This window comes from Panthera pardus, unplaced genomic scaffold (genome assembly GCF_024362965.1).
Source record: "Panthera pardus isolate Hobbes unplaced genomic scaffold, ASM2436296v1 HiC_scaffold_23, whole genome shotgun sequence".
Taxonomy (NCBI): Eukaryota; Metazoa; Chordata; class Mammalia; order Carnivora; family Felidae; genus Panthera; species Panthera pardus.
Window position 1 is genome coordinate 6,037,824 of NW_026526799.1, and position 16,924 is coordinate 6,054,747.

General features: G+C 44.1%; 1 protein-coding gene across 2 annotated transcripts; it reads left to right on the top strand.

Annotated features, from left to right (window-relative positions):
- The first annotated feature begins 227 nt into the window (after nt 1-227).
- On the top strand, nt 228-14,844 carry PEX11A (peroxisomal biogenesis factor 11 alpha). Of its 2 annotated transcripts, XM_019460252.2 has the most exons (3): nt 228-445; nt 10,502-10,617; nt 12,577-14,844. In XM_019460252.2, exons 1-3 carry the CDS (start codon nt 390-392, stop codon nt 13,146-13,148), a joined length of 744 nt encoding a protein of 247 aa, XP_019315797.2. In that variant the 5' UTR covers nt 228-389; the 3' UTR covers nt 13,149-14,844. The 2 variants fall into 2 exon arrangements, with proteins under 2 accessions (XP_019315797.2, XP_019315798.2); XM_019460253.2 differs by lacking the exon at nt 10,502-10,617 and having other exon boundaries at nt 340-445.
- Nucleotides 14,845-16,924: the final 2,080 nt, after the last annotated feature.

Sequence of the window (16,924 nt, forward strand, 5' to 3'; positions counted from 1 at the left end):
ACCTGAAGGGAATCTGCATTCAGGATGCCACATGGGTTTTTCCTGAGTTCCCAGGGTCTCCGGGAAAGCCGGTGGCTGGGGAGACGGCCCCCCGTCCCGCAAAGCCCCCCTCTAGGAGACCCTAGATATCAAAGGGCGTCTGGGGACACGCGGGGAACCGCTGAACCCCAGCCCAAATGCCGAGCTTCCGCTCACCTGCGCCGGCAGCTTGGCGTCGCCTTAGTAACCGCCACTTCCGGCCGCCACCGGAAGTCCGCGAAGTCCCTGGTCGGAAGGCGCGTCCGCCCCCACGGGGGCGGGGAGACTCAATCTGTCCCGCGGGGGACCCGGCGACACCTTGGAGGACTCGAGACTGCGCCGCGGGTGGCACGTGGCCTCGGCTGGGCGTCATGGATGCCTTCACCCGCTTCACCAACCAGACCCAGGGCCGGGACCGACTCTTCAGGTGAGTCAGGAGCCCGCGGCCTTCACTCCTTCCCGGTGCCGCAACCCGAGCTGGTCCCGTGTGGTTCGGCCCCGGAGGAGGGACCGAGTTCGTTTCTGGAGCCGCTCTCCGGCCCCTCTCTGGCACTCTGCGGGACCCCGGCGGAGCCTCCTCCCGGCAGCCTCCGAGGCCCTCACCGTGGTGGACCAGTCCCCCAGCCCTCTTTTTTTTTTTTCAAGTAATCACTACACCCACCATGGGGTTCGAACTCACACCCCCCAGGATCAAGAGCCCCACGCTCCACCGCTACACCTGAGCCAGCCAGGTGTCCCCGCCAGGATTTTTTTTTTTTTTTTTTAATGTTGATTTTTGAGATAAAGAGAGCACAAGCAGAGGAGGGGCAGAGAGAGAGAGAGAAACAAAGAATCTGAAAAAGGCTGCAAGGCTCCAGGCTGCCAACGCAAAGCCCCAACTCAGGGCTCGAACCCACAAACTGAGATCATGACCTGAGCTCAAGTCCCAAGTTGGAGGTTAACCGACTGAGCCACTCAGCACTGCCCCATCTCCCCATCCCCCACCGCCACCCCCCACCAGGAATTTTATAAGATGAACTTTGGGTTGGCATTTGTGGCCAGGGAAGCCAACCCCTTGGCTGTGGTTTCAAATACCCCATGAAACGCTTATGGAGACACAGAAATTGTATTTATCTTTTATCATCGTCCTGCCTACCTCATTGAGATTGTAGGGAAGGACCAATTCTTCCTCTACCTTCAAGGTCTTTCAGCCAGCCAAAGAATTAAATTTACACAAAACAGGTTCACAGGAGGAAAAATCAAAAAACAAAAAAATCAAGGATGTGTGCACAGTGGCTGGTATTGAGACCTGAAGAAATGACCAAGGCAGGGATTTTTTTCTTCTTTTGAGACACAGAGACAATACATTTATGAGGAATTGACAGGATAAAGAAAGCAGGTGTTTGGAAACTTCAGTTAGGAGGGAATCCTAAACAGAATTTAGGCTGAGTTGGTAGGGTTAGAAAAAAAGTAACCAGGTTCGTTTCTGAAGCTTTCTCTGTTTTGAAGTCCCTATCTCTGGCGACAAGGATGTCCTTTTACTTCCTTAGTACAGGGAGGGTATTTTGCACATGGAAGATGTGTTTCCGGCTTTCTGGGTGACAGAGGAGTCTCTGAACCGCTGTTTCTTAAGTAATTTTTATTTAATCTGTATGCCAAAGTGGCACATTTTGGGGTGGCCTACCCTTGGCCTCTACAGTTCCCTTTTCTGAAACTTCCCTGGACGTTTTCTTGCTTTAAAACTTGAGCTGAGGGGCGCCTGGGTGGCTCAGTCGGTTGGGCGTTCGACTTCGGCTCAGGTCATGATCTCACGGTCCGTGAGTTCGAGCCCCGTGTCGGGCTCTGTGCTGACAGCTCGGAGCCTGGAGCCTGCTTCGGATTCTGTGTCTCCCTCTCTTTGACCCTCCCCTGTTCATGCTCTGTCTCTCTCTGTCTCAAAAATAAATAAAAAATTAAAAAAAAAAAAAAAAAAAAAAAGTTGAGCTGATAAATTGTCCCGTCTGCTTGAACCAGTGTCTTAGTTCTGAGGATAGGTCGTTTTAGTTAAACTCACTTCGGGAGGCGGCGATACAAGTGTGTTCTCACAGTTAGGCCTGTGGTTCAATTATCCGGGTAATAAATAAGGCCTCTCTCTGGAAATTAAAAGAAAAATAATGACCAGTGATTGGATCAAGTTGTAAAACCAGTTTCTGAGTCCTGAATGTAGCCAGTCCAGAGGGTTTCTAGTGGTCACGCCGAAAGCATGTTTACATAAAGTGAGGGCAGGCAGTGGCAATCTGGTGGAGTTTCTTGGTTTGTAACTTGAGTGTCTCTGGTGATCATTTCGAGTGGCCCATAGAGCACCAGGCACGAAGATCGTTTATGTATGAGCTTTTTCTGAAGTGCTCATCAAGTTGTTCATACTCAGTTTGCAGGGCTTCGGGGAAAAGGGTGGTCTTAGTTATCAAATGATTTCAAGTCAAACAGATAGAAAATATCAAAAATAATAGTTTGGAGAATTGTAGCCAAGCATTGGAAGAAACTAAAAGGAAATCAGGATCTAGTCCAGTTTATAATGAATTGTATTTGAATCTAATATCCACAGAGGTGTGTTACTGAAACGTTTTTGTTTTTGGTTTTTTTTCCCATAATCACCTTCATTTTACTAGAGATAGCCAAATTAAGACTAATTTCTTTGCCAAGTGAATCTAGTTTGGATAAACTTGGCCTGATGATTTACATAAGTACAGCAAAAATAGTGATTAATCACACAGGCTCTTTTAAATCCAGGGCCAGCTGGGTGGCTCAGTCAGTTGAGCATCCAACTTGGGCTCAGGTCATGATCCCACGGTTCATGAGTTTGAGCCACACCCTGGGCTGTGTTCTGACAGCTTGGAGCCTGGCGCCTGCTTCGGATTCTGTGTCTCCCTCCCCCCCACCCCCACCCCCTCTTAAAAATAAACATTAAGAAGAAAAACACTTAAATCTGCTGTTGAACTTTAAACAGCCTCTTGAGGCCAGAAGCCAAGCCAAATACTTGCCATCAGACTTCACCTGTAATACCTATAGGTTAAAGTTCATTGCTCTCTTCTTGAGGTCCCCCAAATACCCTGAGGTTCTTGCACCCGCCGGGAAGTGACCTCCTTTACTCACCTGGTGAGAGGCTCCTGCTGGGAGCCCTGCAAGCAAGGTATTAGGCTCTTCTTCCAAAAGGCTTTACTGGCTCCATATGATCACCATTAGTGCCTTAAAACTCTCTAGCCATATCTGAATTTATGCCTGTCTCCCAAATGTGACATTCCAGTCAAAGCCTTGGTAATATAACCAGTGTTTCTAACCATGTCCTGTGCAAGGAGAACAAACTCTCATTGAACTTACCCAAATAAATATGTTGTCAAAAAAACATAAGAATTCAATGAGAGTTTTTGAATTCTAGAGGGATCAGACAGGGAGAAAAAGATAAATTGTTGTGAATCATAGCTTAAGAGAAAAACTTTTCTTAAATCTGGAAAAACAAAACATTAAAAGTCAGTATTTCAAACAAAAATGTCATTAAACTTATAATTATCCTCCTCAGTTCGTTTATGTTATTCTTGATCTGCTTAAATTCAGTTTTTCCTTTAGTTCCAGACATTCTTACCCAGTTCAGTTTTATGATCTTAAAATTATCAGAACCCTGCATTTGTCAAAATTCCTTTTTATGAATCTCTCACGATGAAACGCATTTGCAGGAAGCTTTTGGAGAAGCATCCAAGTAAAGTATTAACTGTCTGTAAATGCTAACAGAATTAAAAATGGCCATGGTTACAGATCTGCTTAGAGTTTGTCAGGGAGCAAGAATTCCTGTCCACTCAAAGGTCCTTCTAGAATCAAATTGACATGAGACAGATTAACAGGAAAAAAATCAAATTTGATAATGGGGATCCACGTAGACATGGAAATTCCAAAGGCAGGCAAGATGAGGTATATATGTCATTCTGAACTAAGGAGAAGGGATAGGGGTCTGGGGCTTCAGAGGAAAGGAATGTACTTTTACAGTGTGATAAGAACAGATGTTTGGTAATTTGACGTTTGCCCTACGGTACAGATGGGTCATTCAGATAAGGGTCATTCAGATAAAATGTATCTTTGCTAATCACCCTTATTCTGGGAAAGAACCTCAATTTGGATTCTACGTAGTTAAGGAAGGGGCAGAAGTTTCCCTTGAGCCCACAGGGTCTCAAGTGCCTTCAGCTCAAAATAATCCACATGCCAAAGGGGTACATTTTGGGGGGACCTGTCATGAACCCCTTTAAGTTCATTACAGTGCAACTGACAAGGAAACTTATTTCTGTGACATCTAACACTTCAAGATAGTTCTATACCAGTACATATCAGATTTCTAGGAGTTTCATATAATTTCTAGAACACATATCTTAGTAATATATATCTATACAAATGTAATTTAAGAGGGTTTAGTATCACTTACTTGACAATGCTTCTCATGTAATTTAACACAACAAATAAACCTAATTAATGTAATAGCTCCTTTTTATAAAAGGAGACCAAATATTTTGAAATGTTCCATGGACCCTCTGGAACATTTCAGTTAAGTTGTAGACTTGATTTTAGAATTTGATGTTGGGAAGTTTGTCAAAAAATATCAAAACATTTGATTAAATAAGATCACAGATCATGATGAAACAATATCAATTTAGCTAAAGTGACAATAAAATTTTTTTTAATGTTTATTTATTTATTTTTGAGAGAGAGCACAAGCAGGGGAAGGGCAGAGAGACAGGGAGAGAGAGAATCCCAAGCAGGCTCCCTGCAGTCCACACAGGCCTCACTGTCCTTGAAGTGCCCGACACAGGGCTCGATCTCACGAACCATGAGATCATGGCCTGAGCCGAAATCAAGAGTCAGACGCTTAACTGACTGAGCCACCCAGGCAATAAAAAATTTTAAAGACAAGTACAAAGGGTTACATAGTTGTAAGCAAAACTTAGCTTTTTTGGTATTAAGAAGACTCAGTTTTTTTGAATAATCAAAGATCTGATAAAGACAAAGCATTGAATCTTTGTTTTTCTAGGCAGATTACATGAAAGGTAAAAAACTCTTTACAATTTCTTGTAAAAAGCAAACCAATAACCTAAGAAAACTTCTTCCTTTCATTTTATTTCATTTCATGTCAATTCCAGTATAGTTAATAGAGTGTTATGTTAGTTTCAGGTGTACAATATAGTGATTCAATGGTTCCATATATTACTGAGTGCTCATCAAGATAAGTGTGCGCTTAATCCCCTTCATCTATTTTACCCATCCCTCCACCCACCTCCCCTCTGGTTACCATCGGTTTGTTTTCCGTAGTTAAGAGTCTGTGTTTTGGTTTGTCTTTTCTGTCTCTCTCTCTCTCTCTGTCTCTCTCTCTCTCTTTTGTTTCTTAAATTCCACATATGAGTGAAATCGTATGGTATTTGGCTCTGGCTTATTTCACTTAACATCATACTGTCTAGATTCCCCCCAGGTTGTTGCAAATGGCAAGATTTCTTTTTTTTTTTTTTATGGCTGAGTGATATTCCATTGTGTGTGTGTGTGTGTGTGTGTGTGTGTGTGTGTGTGTGTGTCTCCTTTAACCTATTGATGGGCACTGGGTTGCTTCCATAATTTAGCTATTGTAAATAATGCAGTAAACATAAAAGTACATATATCTTTTCAAATTAGTGTGTTTGTATTCTTTAGGTAAATACTCAGTAGTGGAATTACTGCATCATATAGTAATTCTATTTTTAATTTTTTAAGGAACCTCCATACTATTTTCCACAGTGCGTGCCTGTACCACTTTGCATTGCATTCCCACCAACAGTGCAGAAGACTTCCTTTTTCTCCACATCCTCAACACTTGTTTCTGAAAACTTCTACCTTTTGAAAGAGAAAAATTCTAATTTTGCACCAGTATACTTTTGATATTAAAACTCATTTTTTTTTTAAATATGTATTTATTTGGAGCGAGAGCGCAAGTGGGAGAGGGGTAGAGAGACAGGGGACAGAGGATCTGAAGCAGGCTCTGGGCTGACAGACTGACAGCAGTGAACCCGATTTGGGGCTCGAACTCACAAACAACGAGATCATGACCTGATCAGAGGACACTCAACCAACTGAACCACCCAGGTGCCCCTTAAAACTCATTGTTAGATAAGTTTATTTTCATCTTAGCCAGTACTGACCACATATAAAATTCGTTTTCAAAGGTTCCTTTTCCCTAAACTTTCTACAACCTTTTTTTTTTTTTTTTTTTTTTAATATTCAGATTTTTGTCGTAAGTTTTCCCTCTTTAAATGATTAGCCTCACTTTAGGATAAAAAATTTTTTTGCCCCCCAAAAATGTATTTCCGTTCTTCATACTTTTTCTTACCAAAAACATACATTTTACTTTCCTTGAAAGTTGTTTCTTTTATTATTTAAAACATTTTTTTAAATTTTTATTTATTTTTAATTTTTTTAATGTTTTTATTTATTTTTGAGACAGAGAGAGACAGAGTGTGAGGAGGGGAGGGGCAGAGAGAGAGGGAGACACAGAATCCGAAGCAGGCTCCAGGCTCTGAGCTGTCAGCACAGAGCCCGACGCGGGGCTCGACACAGGGCTCGAACTCACGGACTGTGAGATCATGACCTGAACCGAAGTTGGACGCTTAACCGACTGAGCCACCCAGGTGCCCCTAACACATTTTTTTAATGTTTATTTATTTTTGAGAAAGAGAGAGAGAGAGTGCAGGCAGGGGAGGGGCAGAGAAAGAGGGAGACACAGAATCTGAAGCAGGCTCCAGGCTCCGAGGTGCCAGGACAGAGCCTGACACGGGGCTCAAACTCACAAACTGCGAGATCATGACCAGAGCCAAAGTCGGACGATTAACCGACTGAGCCACCCAGGCGCCCCTGTATTTTATTTATTTTTTAAAGTTTATTTATTTTGAGAGAGAGCGTGTGCTAAGGGGGGAGGGGTAGAAGAGAGAGAATCCCAGGCAGGCTCTGCGTTGACAGTGCAGTAGCTGATACAGCACTTGACCAGCGCTTGACTGTGAGATCTCATGAGCTGTGAGATCATGACCTAAGCTGAAATCAAGAGTTAAGATGTTTGACTGAGCTACCCAGCACCTCTAAAGTTTGTATGTTAAAGAATGGGTCTTAGGTCCTAAAGCGGATGGGGATAGAAAATTTGTATCATCGAGGCATAGAGAAGGTATCCAAGTTTTTTCTAAAGTGGGCTTTTTTAAAGATTTTTTTTAAAATTTAAGTTTATCTTAGAGAGTGAGCAAGCAGGGGAGGGGTAGAGAGAGAGGGAGACAGAGAGAATCCCAACCAGGCTCTGCACTGTCAGCACAGACCCTGACGTGGGGCTCGAACTTATGTACCACGAGATCATGGCTGCTCATGGGCCGAAATCAAGACCCAGATGCTTAACCAACTGAGCCACCCAGGTGCCCCTCCTATGGTGGGCTCTTTGGGACATACTGGTCTCTTACTAGAGTTGCTAGAGCCTGAGCATAATATTCTTTTTAGCAGATTTTATTTTATTTAAATGTTTAAGTTTTATTTTATTTAAGCTTTTAAATTTAAATTTTTAGTTAAATTTAATTTTATTTAGAATTTATTTTATTTTTATTTTTTATGGAAGCAGTTTATATTTTATTTATTATTATTTTATTAATGTTTATTTTTGAGAAGCAGTTTATATTTTATTTATTATTATTTTATTAATGTTTATTTTTGAGAGAGAGAACACACAAGAAGGGGAGGGGCAGACAGAGAGAGGAAGACACAGAATCTGAAGTAGGCTCCAGGTTCTGAGCTGTCAGTGGAGAGCCAGATGTGAGGTTCGAACTCACCAGATGCAGGGCTCAAACTCATGAACCATGAGTTCATGACCTGAGCCGAAGTCAGACACTCAACCTATGAACCACCCAGGTGCCCCCAAAGCAGCTTATATTTTAAAAAGTTGCCCCTGCTTTTTTCTTCGGTCTCAGGCTATCTTAGGCCGTGTTTACATTTTGAAGACACGGTAAGAGTCTTAACTCTGAGGGACAGAGAAGGAATACAGGTTGATTTTTTTTTTTCCTTAAGAGATTTTTAGCTAAAATAGGAAATAATTCATGCCTTTGTAAAGTCTATGTAAAGCATTTATATAAAAGCCTTCTTTTTGAGTGAGGAGGTCTTTTACTTCTTAGTACAGGGAAGGAGGGTATTTTTCACATGGGAGATGTGTTTCCTACTTTCTGGGGGACAGAGGAGGGGCTGAGTGTCCTTGTACCGTTGTTTCTTAAGTGAATTGTTTAAAATAATCATTATAGCAAAGTGGCACATTTTGGGGCAGCCTGCCCTTGGCCCCTGCAAGACACTGAGTGTGAAATAGTTTTGTGAACTGTGGAACAGAGCACAGTCTGGAGAGCACCTCTAAGATACATGCCATGCTACGGAAAATCCTAAGCAGAGATAGTGCTTTAATCCTAATTAAGTCATGATGTTTCTTTTAGAAATTTGGTTGATTCTTACTCAAAAAAAAAAAAAAAAAACAAAAACAAAACAGAATAGTTACGGTTGAGGTTTCGACAGCATCCCCTTCTCTTCTGGGTGTACAGGTACTAATACAGACAGTCCAATAAGACTAGCCCCAATACTGGGACTTTCGGAAGCTGACTTTATGCCAGGTACTGTTCTCAGTGCATCACAGCTGTACATTCATTTAACCCTCATTAGTACTCTAAGAGGTAGATACTCTGAATTATTCCCCTTTCGCAGACAGGGAGACCGAAGCAGAAGGTTAATAGGTCCTAAGTGGCAGCGCTGAGATTTAAATCCACACAGTTGATTCCAATGCCCACCATTTTAACGGCCAGCCCATACTACTGTTGTAATTCATTTGATAGGCTTTTTTAATGATCGCATTGTATGTGAGCTTCATTAAAATAGAAGCCTTCAATTTCAGTGCACTTGGAATGTGCCCTGCAAGGTTTATCAGTGAGGTTGGTTAATAAAATAATTGTTCGGATGTACTTTTCTGTAAGATCTGAGATCTGTAGTATTCATTTCCCGATGCCCTTGGTGATCCATGGCTCCTGTGAACAAACTGGCATTCACAAAATACTACCTTGGTTTTGGATGCATTCCTGTTTTTCGACCAGGTCTGAGAAAGGGGGACCCATTGCCGTGACTGGCTTGAGCCCTCTAGCCAGGAAGCTACTTTAAAAAAATTTTTTTAATGTCTATTTATTTTTGAGACAGAGCACGAGTGGGGAAGGGGCAGAGGGAGAGGGAGACGCAGAATCTGAAGCAGGCTCCAGGCTCTGAGCTGTCAGCACAGAGCCCAATGCAGGGCTCGAACCCACGACCTGTGAGATCATGACCTGAGCTGAAGTCAGACACTTAACTGACTGAGCCACCCAGGCACCCTGGAAGCTACTTTAAAAAGGAGAGACGGAAAGATATTCTTTTTACTTCATCCTCAATAACAAGTTTACCGTTTTGGAAAATGTGCCACATTTTTATTGAGAATAATATTTGTAGCCTAAAGGGATTCAAATGCAGTTACAGAACTGTAGGAAACAGGCACCTACTTTGTTAATAGGCTGCCAAATGCATTTAGATGTTTGATTATGTGATATAAAATTTCTCGTGTGTTAGTAAGGCATTATTATTTGTAGTCATAACAATAATCACTTTATTGAATATTTAGTATTAAATAGTCTATATATAAAACACTAGTTTTGAAAGACAAACATAAAAATATATCTAGGCTTATTCACGTATTGGTGTGTATTTGATCCTTTTCTAAAAAATTAAGCAATGTGGGGCATCTGGGTGGCTCAGGCTGTTGAGCGTCTGACTTCAGCACAGGTACTGATCTCATGGTTCGTGAGTTTGAACCCCGTGTCGGGCTCTGTGCTGACAGCTCAGAGCCTGGAGCCTGCTTCTGATTCTGTATCTACCTCTCTCTCTGTCCCTCTCCAGTTGCACTCTGTCTCTCTGTCTCTCTCTCAAAAATAAGTGAACATTAAAAAAATTTTTTTTTTTAATTAAGCAGTGTGCAAACAACTTTTCATTTGGTTCTGGTTTGAGTGTGTGTCCTATTAGATAAGTATTTGGTTAACTACATGATAAAAAGTTCATTTTAGGAATCTGAAAAGTCACTATACAGGAGAAAATAAAGAATGTGAATCTTTGCAGACTTCACCTGGGGGAGATTTTGGGCAGTTCACCACTTTGGCTCTATCCATTTCTCTGTGCCAGCAAAAGGCGTTTTGGGGGGCTGCTCACCGTAACTGCAGAGTTCCCTTTCATCACCTTTGTGTCACATTTGCATCACATGCTCTATCTACCCTTTGGCCCTGTGGGGTCACTGTTGCAGAATTATGCTCTTGTAAGAACTGCTTATGTGAGAAATTGTCTTGGAAACTTTGCTGTTAGCAACACACATTTCTCCTTTCTTTGCTTCATGAATCAAATTTTATTTGGTTTATCAATCATTCTCATTTTTTGTTTTCCATTTCAGAGCCACTCAGTACACATGCATGTTGCTTAGATATTTGTTAGAGCCTAAAGCTGGCAAAGAGAACGTGGTAATGAAGCTCAAGAAACTGGAGTCCAGTGTGAGCACTGGCCGTAAATGTAAGTACCCTGTCTCTTGAGGGACAGTGGCTCCTGGTTTCGAATCGTCAGACCTTGTCATTTACAAAATACTCTGTAGATCATTCATTACTAATCAATCAGGTTTTTTGATGAGGTTGACCAGTAAGGCTGCCCTCGTGAGATGACAGGCCAAGAAGATTGAAGTTTTGCTGCGGACCATTCACAGACACCCTGCAGACATGCAGTGTATTAGCTCAGCTGTAGTTCTTAGAATTACGCAATGTTTTGGCAATCCCTGACATGAGCTTCCGGCTCTTGGAAGGCCTTTGTGTTCTCTAGAACAGAATAGCTTGCCTTTTCCTTGCCTTTTCCCTTCTTCTCTGGAGGAATTACTAGAGGAAACGGTTAAGGTGGATCTCGGACTGTTTGTGGAGTGGTTTCACGTTCAAGGCAAAAGTGAAGTCCGTGTTTTGTACTCATCTGATTTGCTTTAATAATAAAGCGTACTGGGAAACCCATCCTTCTAATAACAGTCGCATGGCTGAATCTTAGTGGTTTGATGAGAATCAGATACTGCTACAGTAGGTAGACAGAGGTGTTAGAATGGAATGTAGAAATCAGATGTTGATCAGTTATTTTGGAGCACCTGCTTTAGGTATAGTTCTGAGCTTTCTGAAAGAACTAAGATTACACGGTGTAAATAATGGTGTAAGATTTAGTGCCAAATATATTGGCTAGGATAGAGGAAAAGAAAGGTTTGGGAGGAGGTGGAACTTGAGGTGTGGCTAGAGAGAGTGGGAAGGAGAGCCTTCTTGAAGGGTGATTTCCTCCGTGAAGGCTCAAAACTGTTCATGAGCAAACTGTTGTATTGGAAGGTCAATGAGAAACGAGTTTGACAGAGAAAAGACTTCAGTTATCCAGCAGAGGGATGTTGGAAGGTAGGGTGAGCTTTTCTGGATGGCTTTGAAGGGTAGGATTAGAAGTTCTCAGATTCTTTAGTGTGTCAGAGCTCACTAGTCTCCGAGGTGCAGGAAAGACTTACCCAAGGTCATTCAGCTAGCTAGTGCAAGAGCCAGAACTGGAACCCAGGATTACTCATTACATATTCTGTTTTGTGTTATTGTTGACACAGTAATCCCAGGCATTCTTCTGAGGTAAGTCTCTTGAGGGTAGCTACTTGTGAACGTTCGCTCAGTCTAAGATAGAGTCCTTTAATGAAGGTACAGGTACTTCTTTTGGATGGTCCATAACGTTTAGGATCATAACTCATTCTGAGCAGGTGCTCGGTAAATACTTGTCGATTGATACATACATCCCAGATTCATCGAATTACATGCTCAGATAAGGATATGCCTCACAGTGGTTGATTTCATTCGACTAGGAACACTTTCCGTAGCCACTACATCCTGCCGTCTCTACTTTGTCTTCTTGACAGTAGGGAGCTGAAGAGGGTTTGAACCACAGAGATGGCAAGATGATAACGGCGTTTTATAAAAAAGCAAATCTTTTGTCTGGAAAGTAAGTAAAATCTGAGGCATCAGACTCTCCAAATGAATACTGGCATCTGGGTCAGAGAAATGCCCACAGTGAATTAAAGCTTCGTATGTGAAAATAATAATAATAGTCGCAGTAATGGTACAGCTAGACTTCCTGTGATCGTAGTACTTTTCTCCTAAAGACGTACAGCTGGTAATATTCAGACGTCACAATCCACACTCGTGATTGACCTTGCCTAAAGTATATCGTAAGCCACTGTTAAGGTATCCACTGGAATGGAGGTGATAAATTTAAAGTCACTGTCTTCTGTGCCTTCCAGAATCATTTTCCGTGTCCTTCGTGTACTGTAAAGTCCTTCCTTATTCCTGAATAAAGACTGAGCCTCACATGGCAGCCACCTGTCAAGACACCAGTGCTGGCCCCTCACCCTGAGGCAGGGATTCTGCCTTCATGGTACATACCAATTAAATATTTGTTAACTGTTGCGGGTTCCTCTTGCAGGGTTCAGGCTGGGCAACGTGGTCCATGCCATACAGGCGACTCAGCAGAGCATTCACGCCACTGCCCTGGTGCCCCGCCTCTGCCTCACGTTAGCCAACTTGAACCGCGTGGTTTATTTCATCTGCGATACCATCCTCTGGGTGAGGAGCGTAGGGCTCGCCTCACACGTTAACAAAGAGAAATGGCGAATGTGGGCTGCCCGCCATTACTGCTGTTCTCTCCTGCTGAGCCTGGCCAGGGATCTGTACGAAATCTCCCTGCAGATGGAACAGGCGGCACGAGACGGGGCAGAGAGGGAGAAATCACCACCTCAGGACCCTCCGGGGTACAGCGTGGCCGACGAGGAGACAGAGTGGCTCCAGTCCTTTCTCCTTCTCTTGTTCCGGTCTCTGCGGAAGCATCCTCCCTTGCTCCTGGACACGGTGAAGAACTTCTGCGATATCTTGAACCCCTTGGACCAGTTGGGGATCTATAAGTCCAATCCTGGCATCATTGGACTCGGAGGCCTTGTGTCGTCTCTAGCAGGCATCGTCATTGTGGCGTATCCTCACATGAAGCTGAAGACGCAGTGAAGCGGTTTCGGGCTCGAGACTGGCACCTGCTTTAAAAGACGCCGTCTCAGGATGGACATCTGCGTGAGGCGCAGACCATGTCAGACTGTGCTTAAAGACGGGTTCTTGTGAGCGTTTAGTGACCAGTGATGTGAGCAAGGGCGGGGCCAAGAGTGGAGAAGGGGACTGCATGAAGATTTACACGTGTTTTTTAGAGTGCTGGAGTGACTTCTGAATTTCCGAGTATTTCCCTTTCATCTAACATTTATTGAGCCTCTCTCGTGCTCATAGCGGGAGCTTACTGTCTACCGAATATATAAAAATTAGAAAAGGCCCAAAGCACTGAACACTAATGCACCGTGACTTTGGGGCCGAGAACCTCACTTCCGTAGATCTGCTGCTCAGCTGTCTCTCAGATCTAGTAGGAGCCTCTTGTTCCTCTGATCGGTTACCAGCCCCGCCCCCCGCCTCTGCATAGATCCCCATGCCAGGGTGCAGGGGGCTGGGCTGACGGCCTTGCATCACTGCACTCCTGTCCTTCCTCTGTCCACAAGGAGGCTCAGAAACGCATCAGCCACCTTCGTGGTATAAACTGTGACTTCAGGTAGTGAGTGAGTAAGCAAAAATCAGAAGCACATAGAAAGGACTGAGGTAAAAAATAATGTGCATGAGAGGTGCCTGGGTGTCTCAGTTGAGCATCTGACTCTTGATTGCAGCTCAGGTCATGATCCCAGGGTTGTGGGATCGAGCCTTGCACCAGGCTCCATGCTGAGGATGAAGCCTGCTTAAGATTTTCTCCCTCTCCCTCTGTCCTTCTCTCCCACTCACACTCTCTCTCTAAAATTAAAAAAAAAAAAAAATTATTTTTTTAATATGGAAGGTCACCGTGGGCGCCTGGAGGTAGTAGCCTGTGACAGATGAGGAAACTGAGGCTAAAAAAGTGAGGCCAGCGCTTCGGCTTTCAGACTCCCAGTCCAGGGTTCTTTCCATTATATTTCATTGCCTTCCTGGGTGAGTGGAAGTGTGAGACTCTCCAGAATCCTGTGCGAAAAGGCTTTTTTCGAACTTTGTTAGTCATTGGTTCACATAAAAATTAAAACTATAGCTAGATTTATCGGCTGGATTGTCGTATTTAAAGCCATATAATCATTTGGGCACTGCTACGTTGTCATCAAAGTGTACACAGTTAAGAACTTTTTGGGAATACTCTGAATGTGGGAATGCCATAATTTTCTATGATAAATCAGACCTCCTGTGTGTGGAGAGGTTGGGGGGTGGGAAAGAGCAATAAGGGACCCGTGACAAGGCCGTTTATTCGTGTCCTATTTCCCGTCTTGGGTGTTGAGCTGTGACTGCAGATCCTCCGATTTGAGGGCAGTGAGATAGCAAAATAGGATGCCATCAGGCAGGAGGCCGGTGTCAGTCCTGCCAGTAGAGCCGTTTCACTTACCTGAACGGAAATGAGAAAAGAAACGTGCACTAAATTTCCCAGGAATGTGAATGAGATTCTTAAAAACTAGACTCAGGTCCTTGGCTCTCTTATTTTTAAAGTGATTGATCAAGATAACGGGATTTGAGAAGACACTCGGGGAATTTTAAGAGAAATGAAAGCTGCTAGGTCAGGGCAAGTAAAAAGTTTAAGTAACCAATTCTACTTTGTCCAGATCCTTTGCTGTCATAGATTACTTATGTCTAATAAATTGCTAGACAAAACAGACTCCTGACTCTGTGAATGTGTTCTGGGAATGAGGAAGAGCGAAAAGAAAGCCAATCCGGAGACGATCAGAGTGGACACGGTAGAGAGGGCTCCGGTACAAGGAGCTCCCGCCTGGAAGGTCCAGGCTGAGGAGGAGGGTGAAGAACGACTTAGGTTGGAACGTCTGGGTTGAAAGACCACTAGGATGATCTCCTCCGGGAGAGGGTCTTCTGGACCAGCTCTGCCAGGTGGTGGTCTGGCTTCTGCCTGGAGAAGTGGGGCTCGAATCTGTGGTCGCCTGTCACAGTGGCGTCCTGCTTGCTGCTTTTGTCCTCTGCACTTTAGCGTGAGCGATGGGGAGTTTGGGAAATGCCATCTCTTCTAGAATGTGTGAAAACCTGAATGGTTCCCCAGAACCTCCCTCTCTGCGTTTTTCTTGCTTCTAACTAACCATCCCCACCTCCAAGCCTCCACATTCATGAGGGATTCTGAAGACCAAAGACATTCATTCCTAATAGACGCACGGAACAACTGAACATTGTTCCCTGAGAATTAGCTCAACAACGAATGTCTGAATACCATGCTTAGTTTGGGGAACCACTTGTGCACAAGAGGACCAAGGCCCCTGTGTTCAAGTCGGGGGGTGAGGGGGCAGGTGGGGGGGGTGGGGGGAGGAAAGGAAATAAACCTGCGTCTTCAAGCTGTGGCTGGAAGATGGACTGCTCCTGGGGGACCGTCCTAGGCCCTTTCACCACTTCTCCCCTCTCACCCACATTCCGCACTCCCGGCCGAGGCGGCCAAAGGACCAGCTTTGTCAGCAGAGCTTGCAGGCACAGAGCCCTGTACTCTCTGGCCCAGAGCCACCGCTCCAAAGCCCTGGAACTGCCCTTTGGCCCAGTTTGCTCTCCAGACACAGCCTCATGGATGAATTGCCCTGAACCTTGAGGCGAGGTTTTTAAATGCTTCCATTTTTAAATGCTTCCTTTCCTCCATCACTGTCTTCTATTTTAAAAGGCTCTAGTCCAGGGGCACCTGGGTGGCTCAGTCGGTTAAGTGACTCTTGATCTCAGCTCAGGTCATGATCTCATGGTCAAGAGATCGAGCCCTGCCTCAGGCTCTGCACTGATAACTGCTGATAGCTCAAAGCCTGCTTGGGAGTCTCTCCCATCCTCTCTCTCTGCCCCTCCCCCCCCTCAAATAAATAAACATTAAAAAATAAAAAATAAGGGTTCCCGGGTGGCCCTCTTGGTTAAGCGTTCGACTTCAGCTCGGGTCATGATCTCACGGTTCGTGAGTTCGAGCCCCACTTTGGGCTGTCTGCTGTCAGCGCGGAACTCGCTTTGGATCCTCTGCCTCCCTCTCTGCCCCTTCCCTGTGTTCTCTCGCTCTCTGTCTCAAAAATAAGTTTTAAAACATGATGTAAAAAAATTAAATATAGAAGTCCCAGTCAAATCAATAAGTACTGAACATACCACATATTTATTACTCCTTTTGGAGGCTCCCTGCGTGACTCTTTCCTCCCTTTCCTGACCTCTCATTCCCTGCTTTATTATATCACAGATACAGAATTGATGACCAATGGAGAAAGCTCCATTTCTCCTCACCTCCTGCCCTTCTCTGGTTGCCCACAGCATACAGCTTAGCCGAGAGTCCTCGACAGAGATAATGCGACAAACAATAAGGAAAATAAGTTCGTACCCCCATTATTCATCTTATTATTATTTTTAAGTAAGCTCTAAGCCCAACAGGGGGGTTGAAATCAGGACCCTGAGATCAAGACTAACTGAGCCAGCCAGGAATCCCCCCACCGCCACCAATATCCATTTTAAGAGGCCCTTAGATAATCTGAAAACTGGCTTCCACCATACTCTGTCATCTTTGAAGCCAGGAGCTAGAACTTGGGCCCCCGGCTGGTTTGTACTAAGGAAGGGATGAGAGGTGATAGTTCTTGGTTGTTTGCATGCTTCAATAAGTCAGAGGATCCTGGCCAACACTGTTTCAGACTCGGCAAAATCCAGTTAGCTCTCCCACGGCATATTCTGGTGGCGTCTTAGACCGGGTGGAGTTCAATAAACTTCCTTGAAATCTAGGAATTTACAGA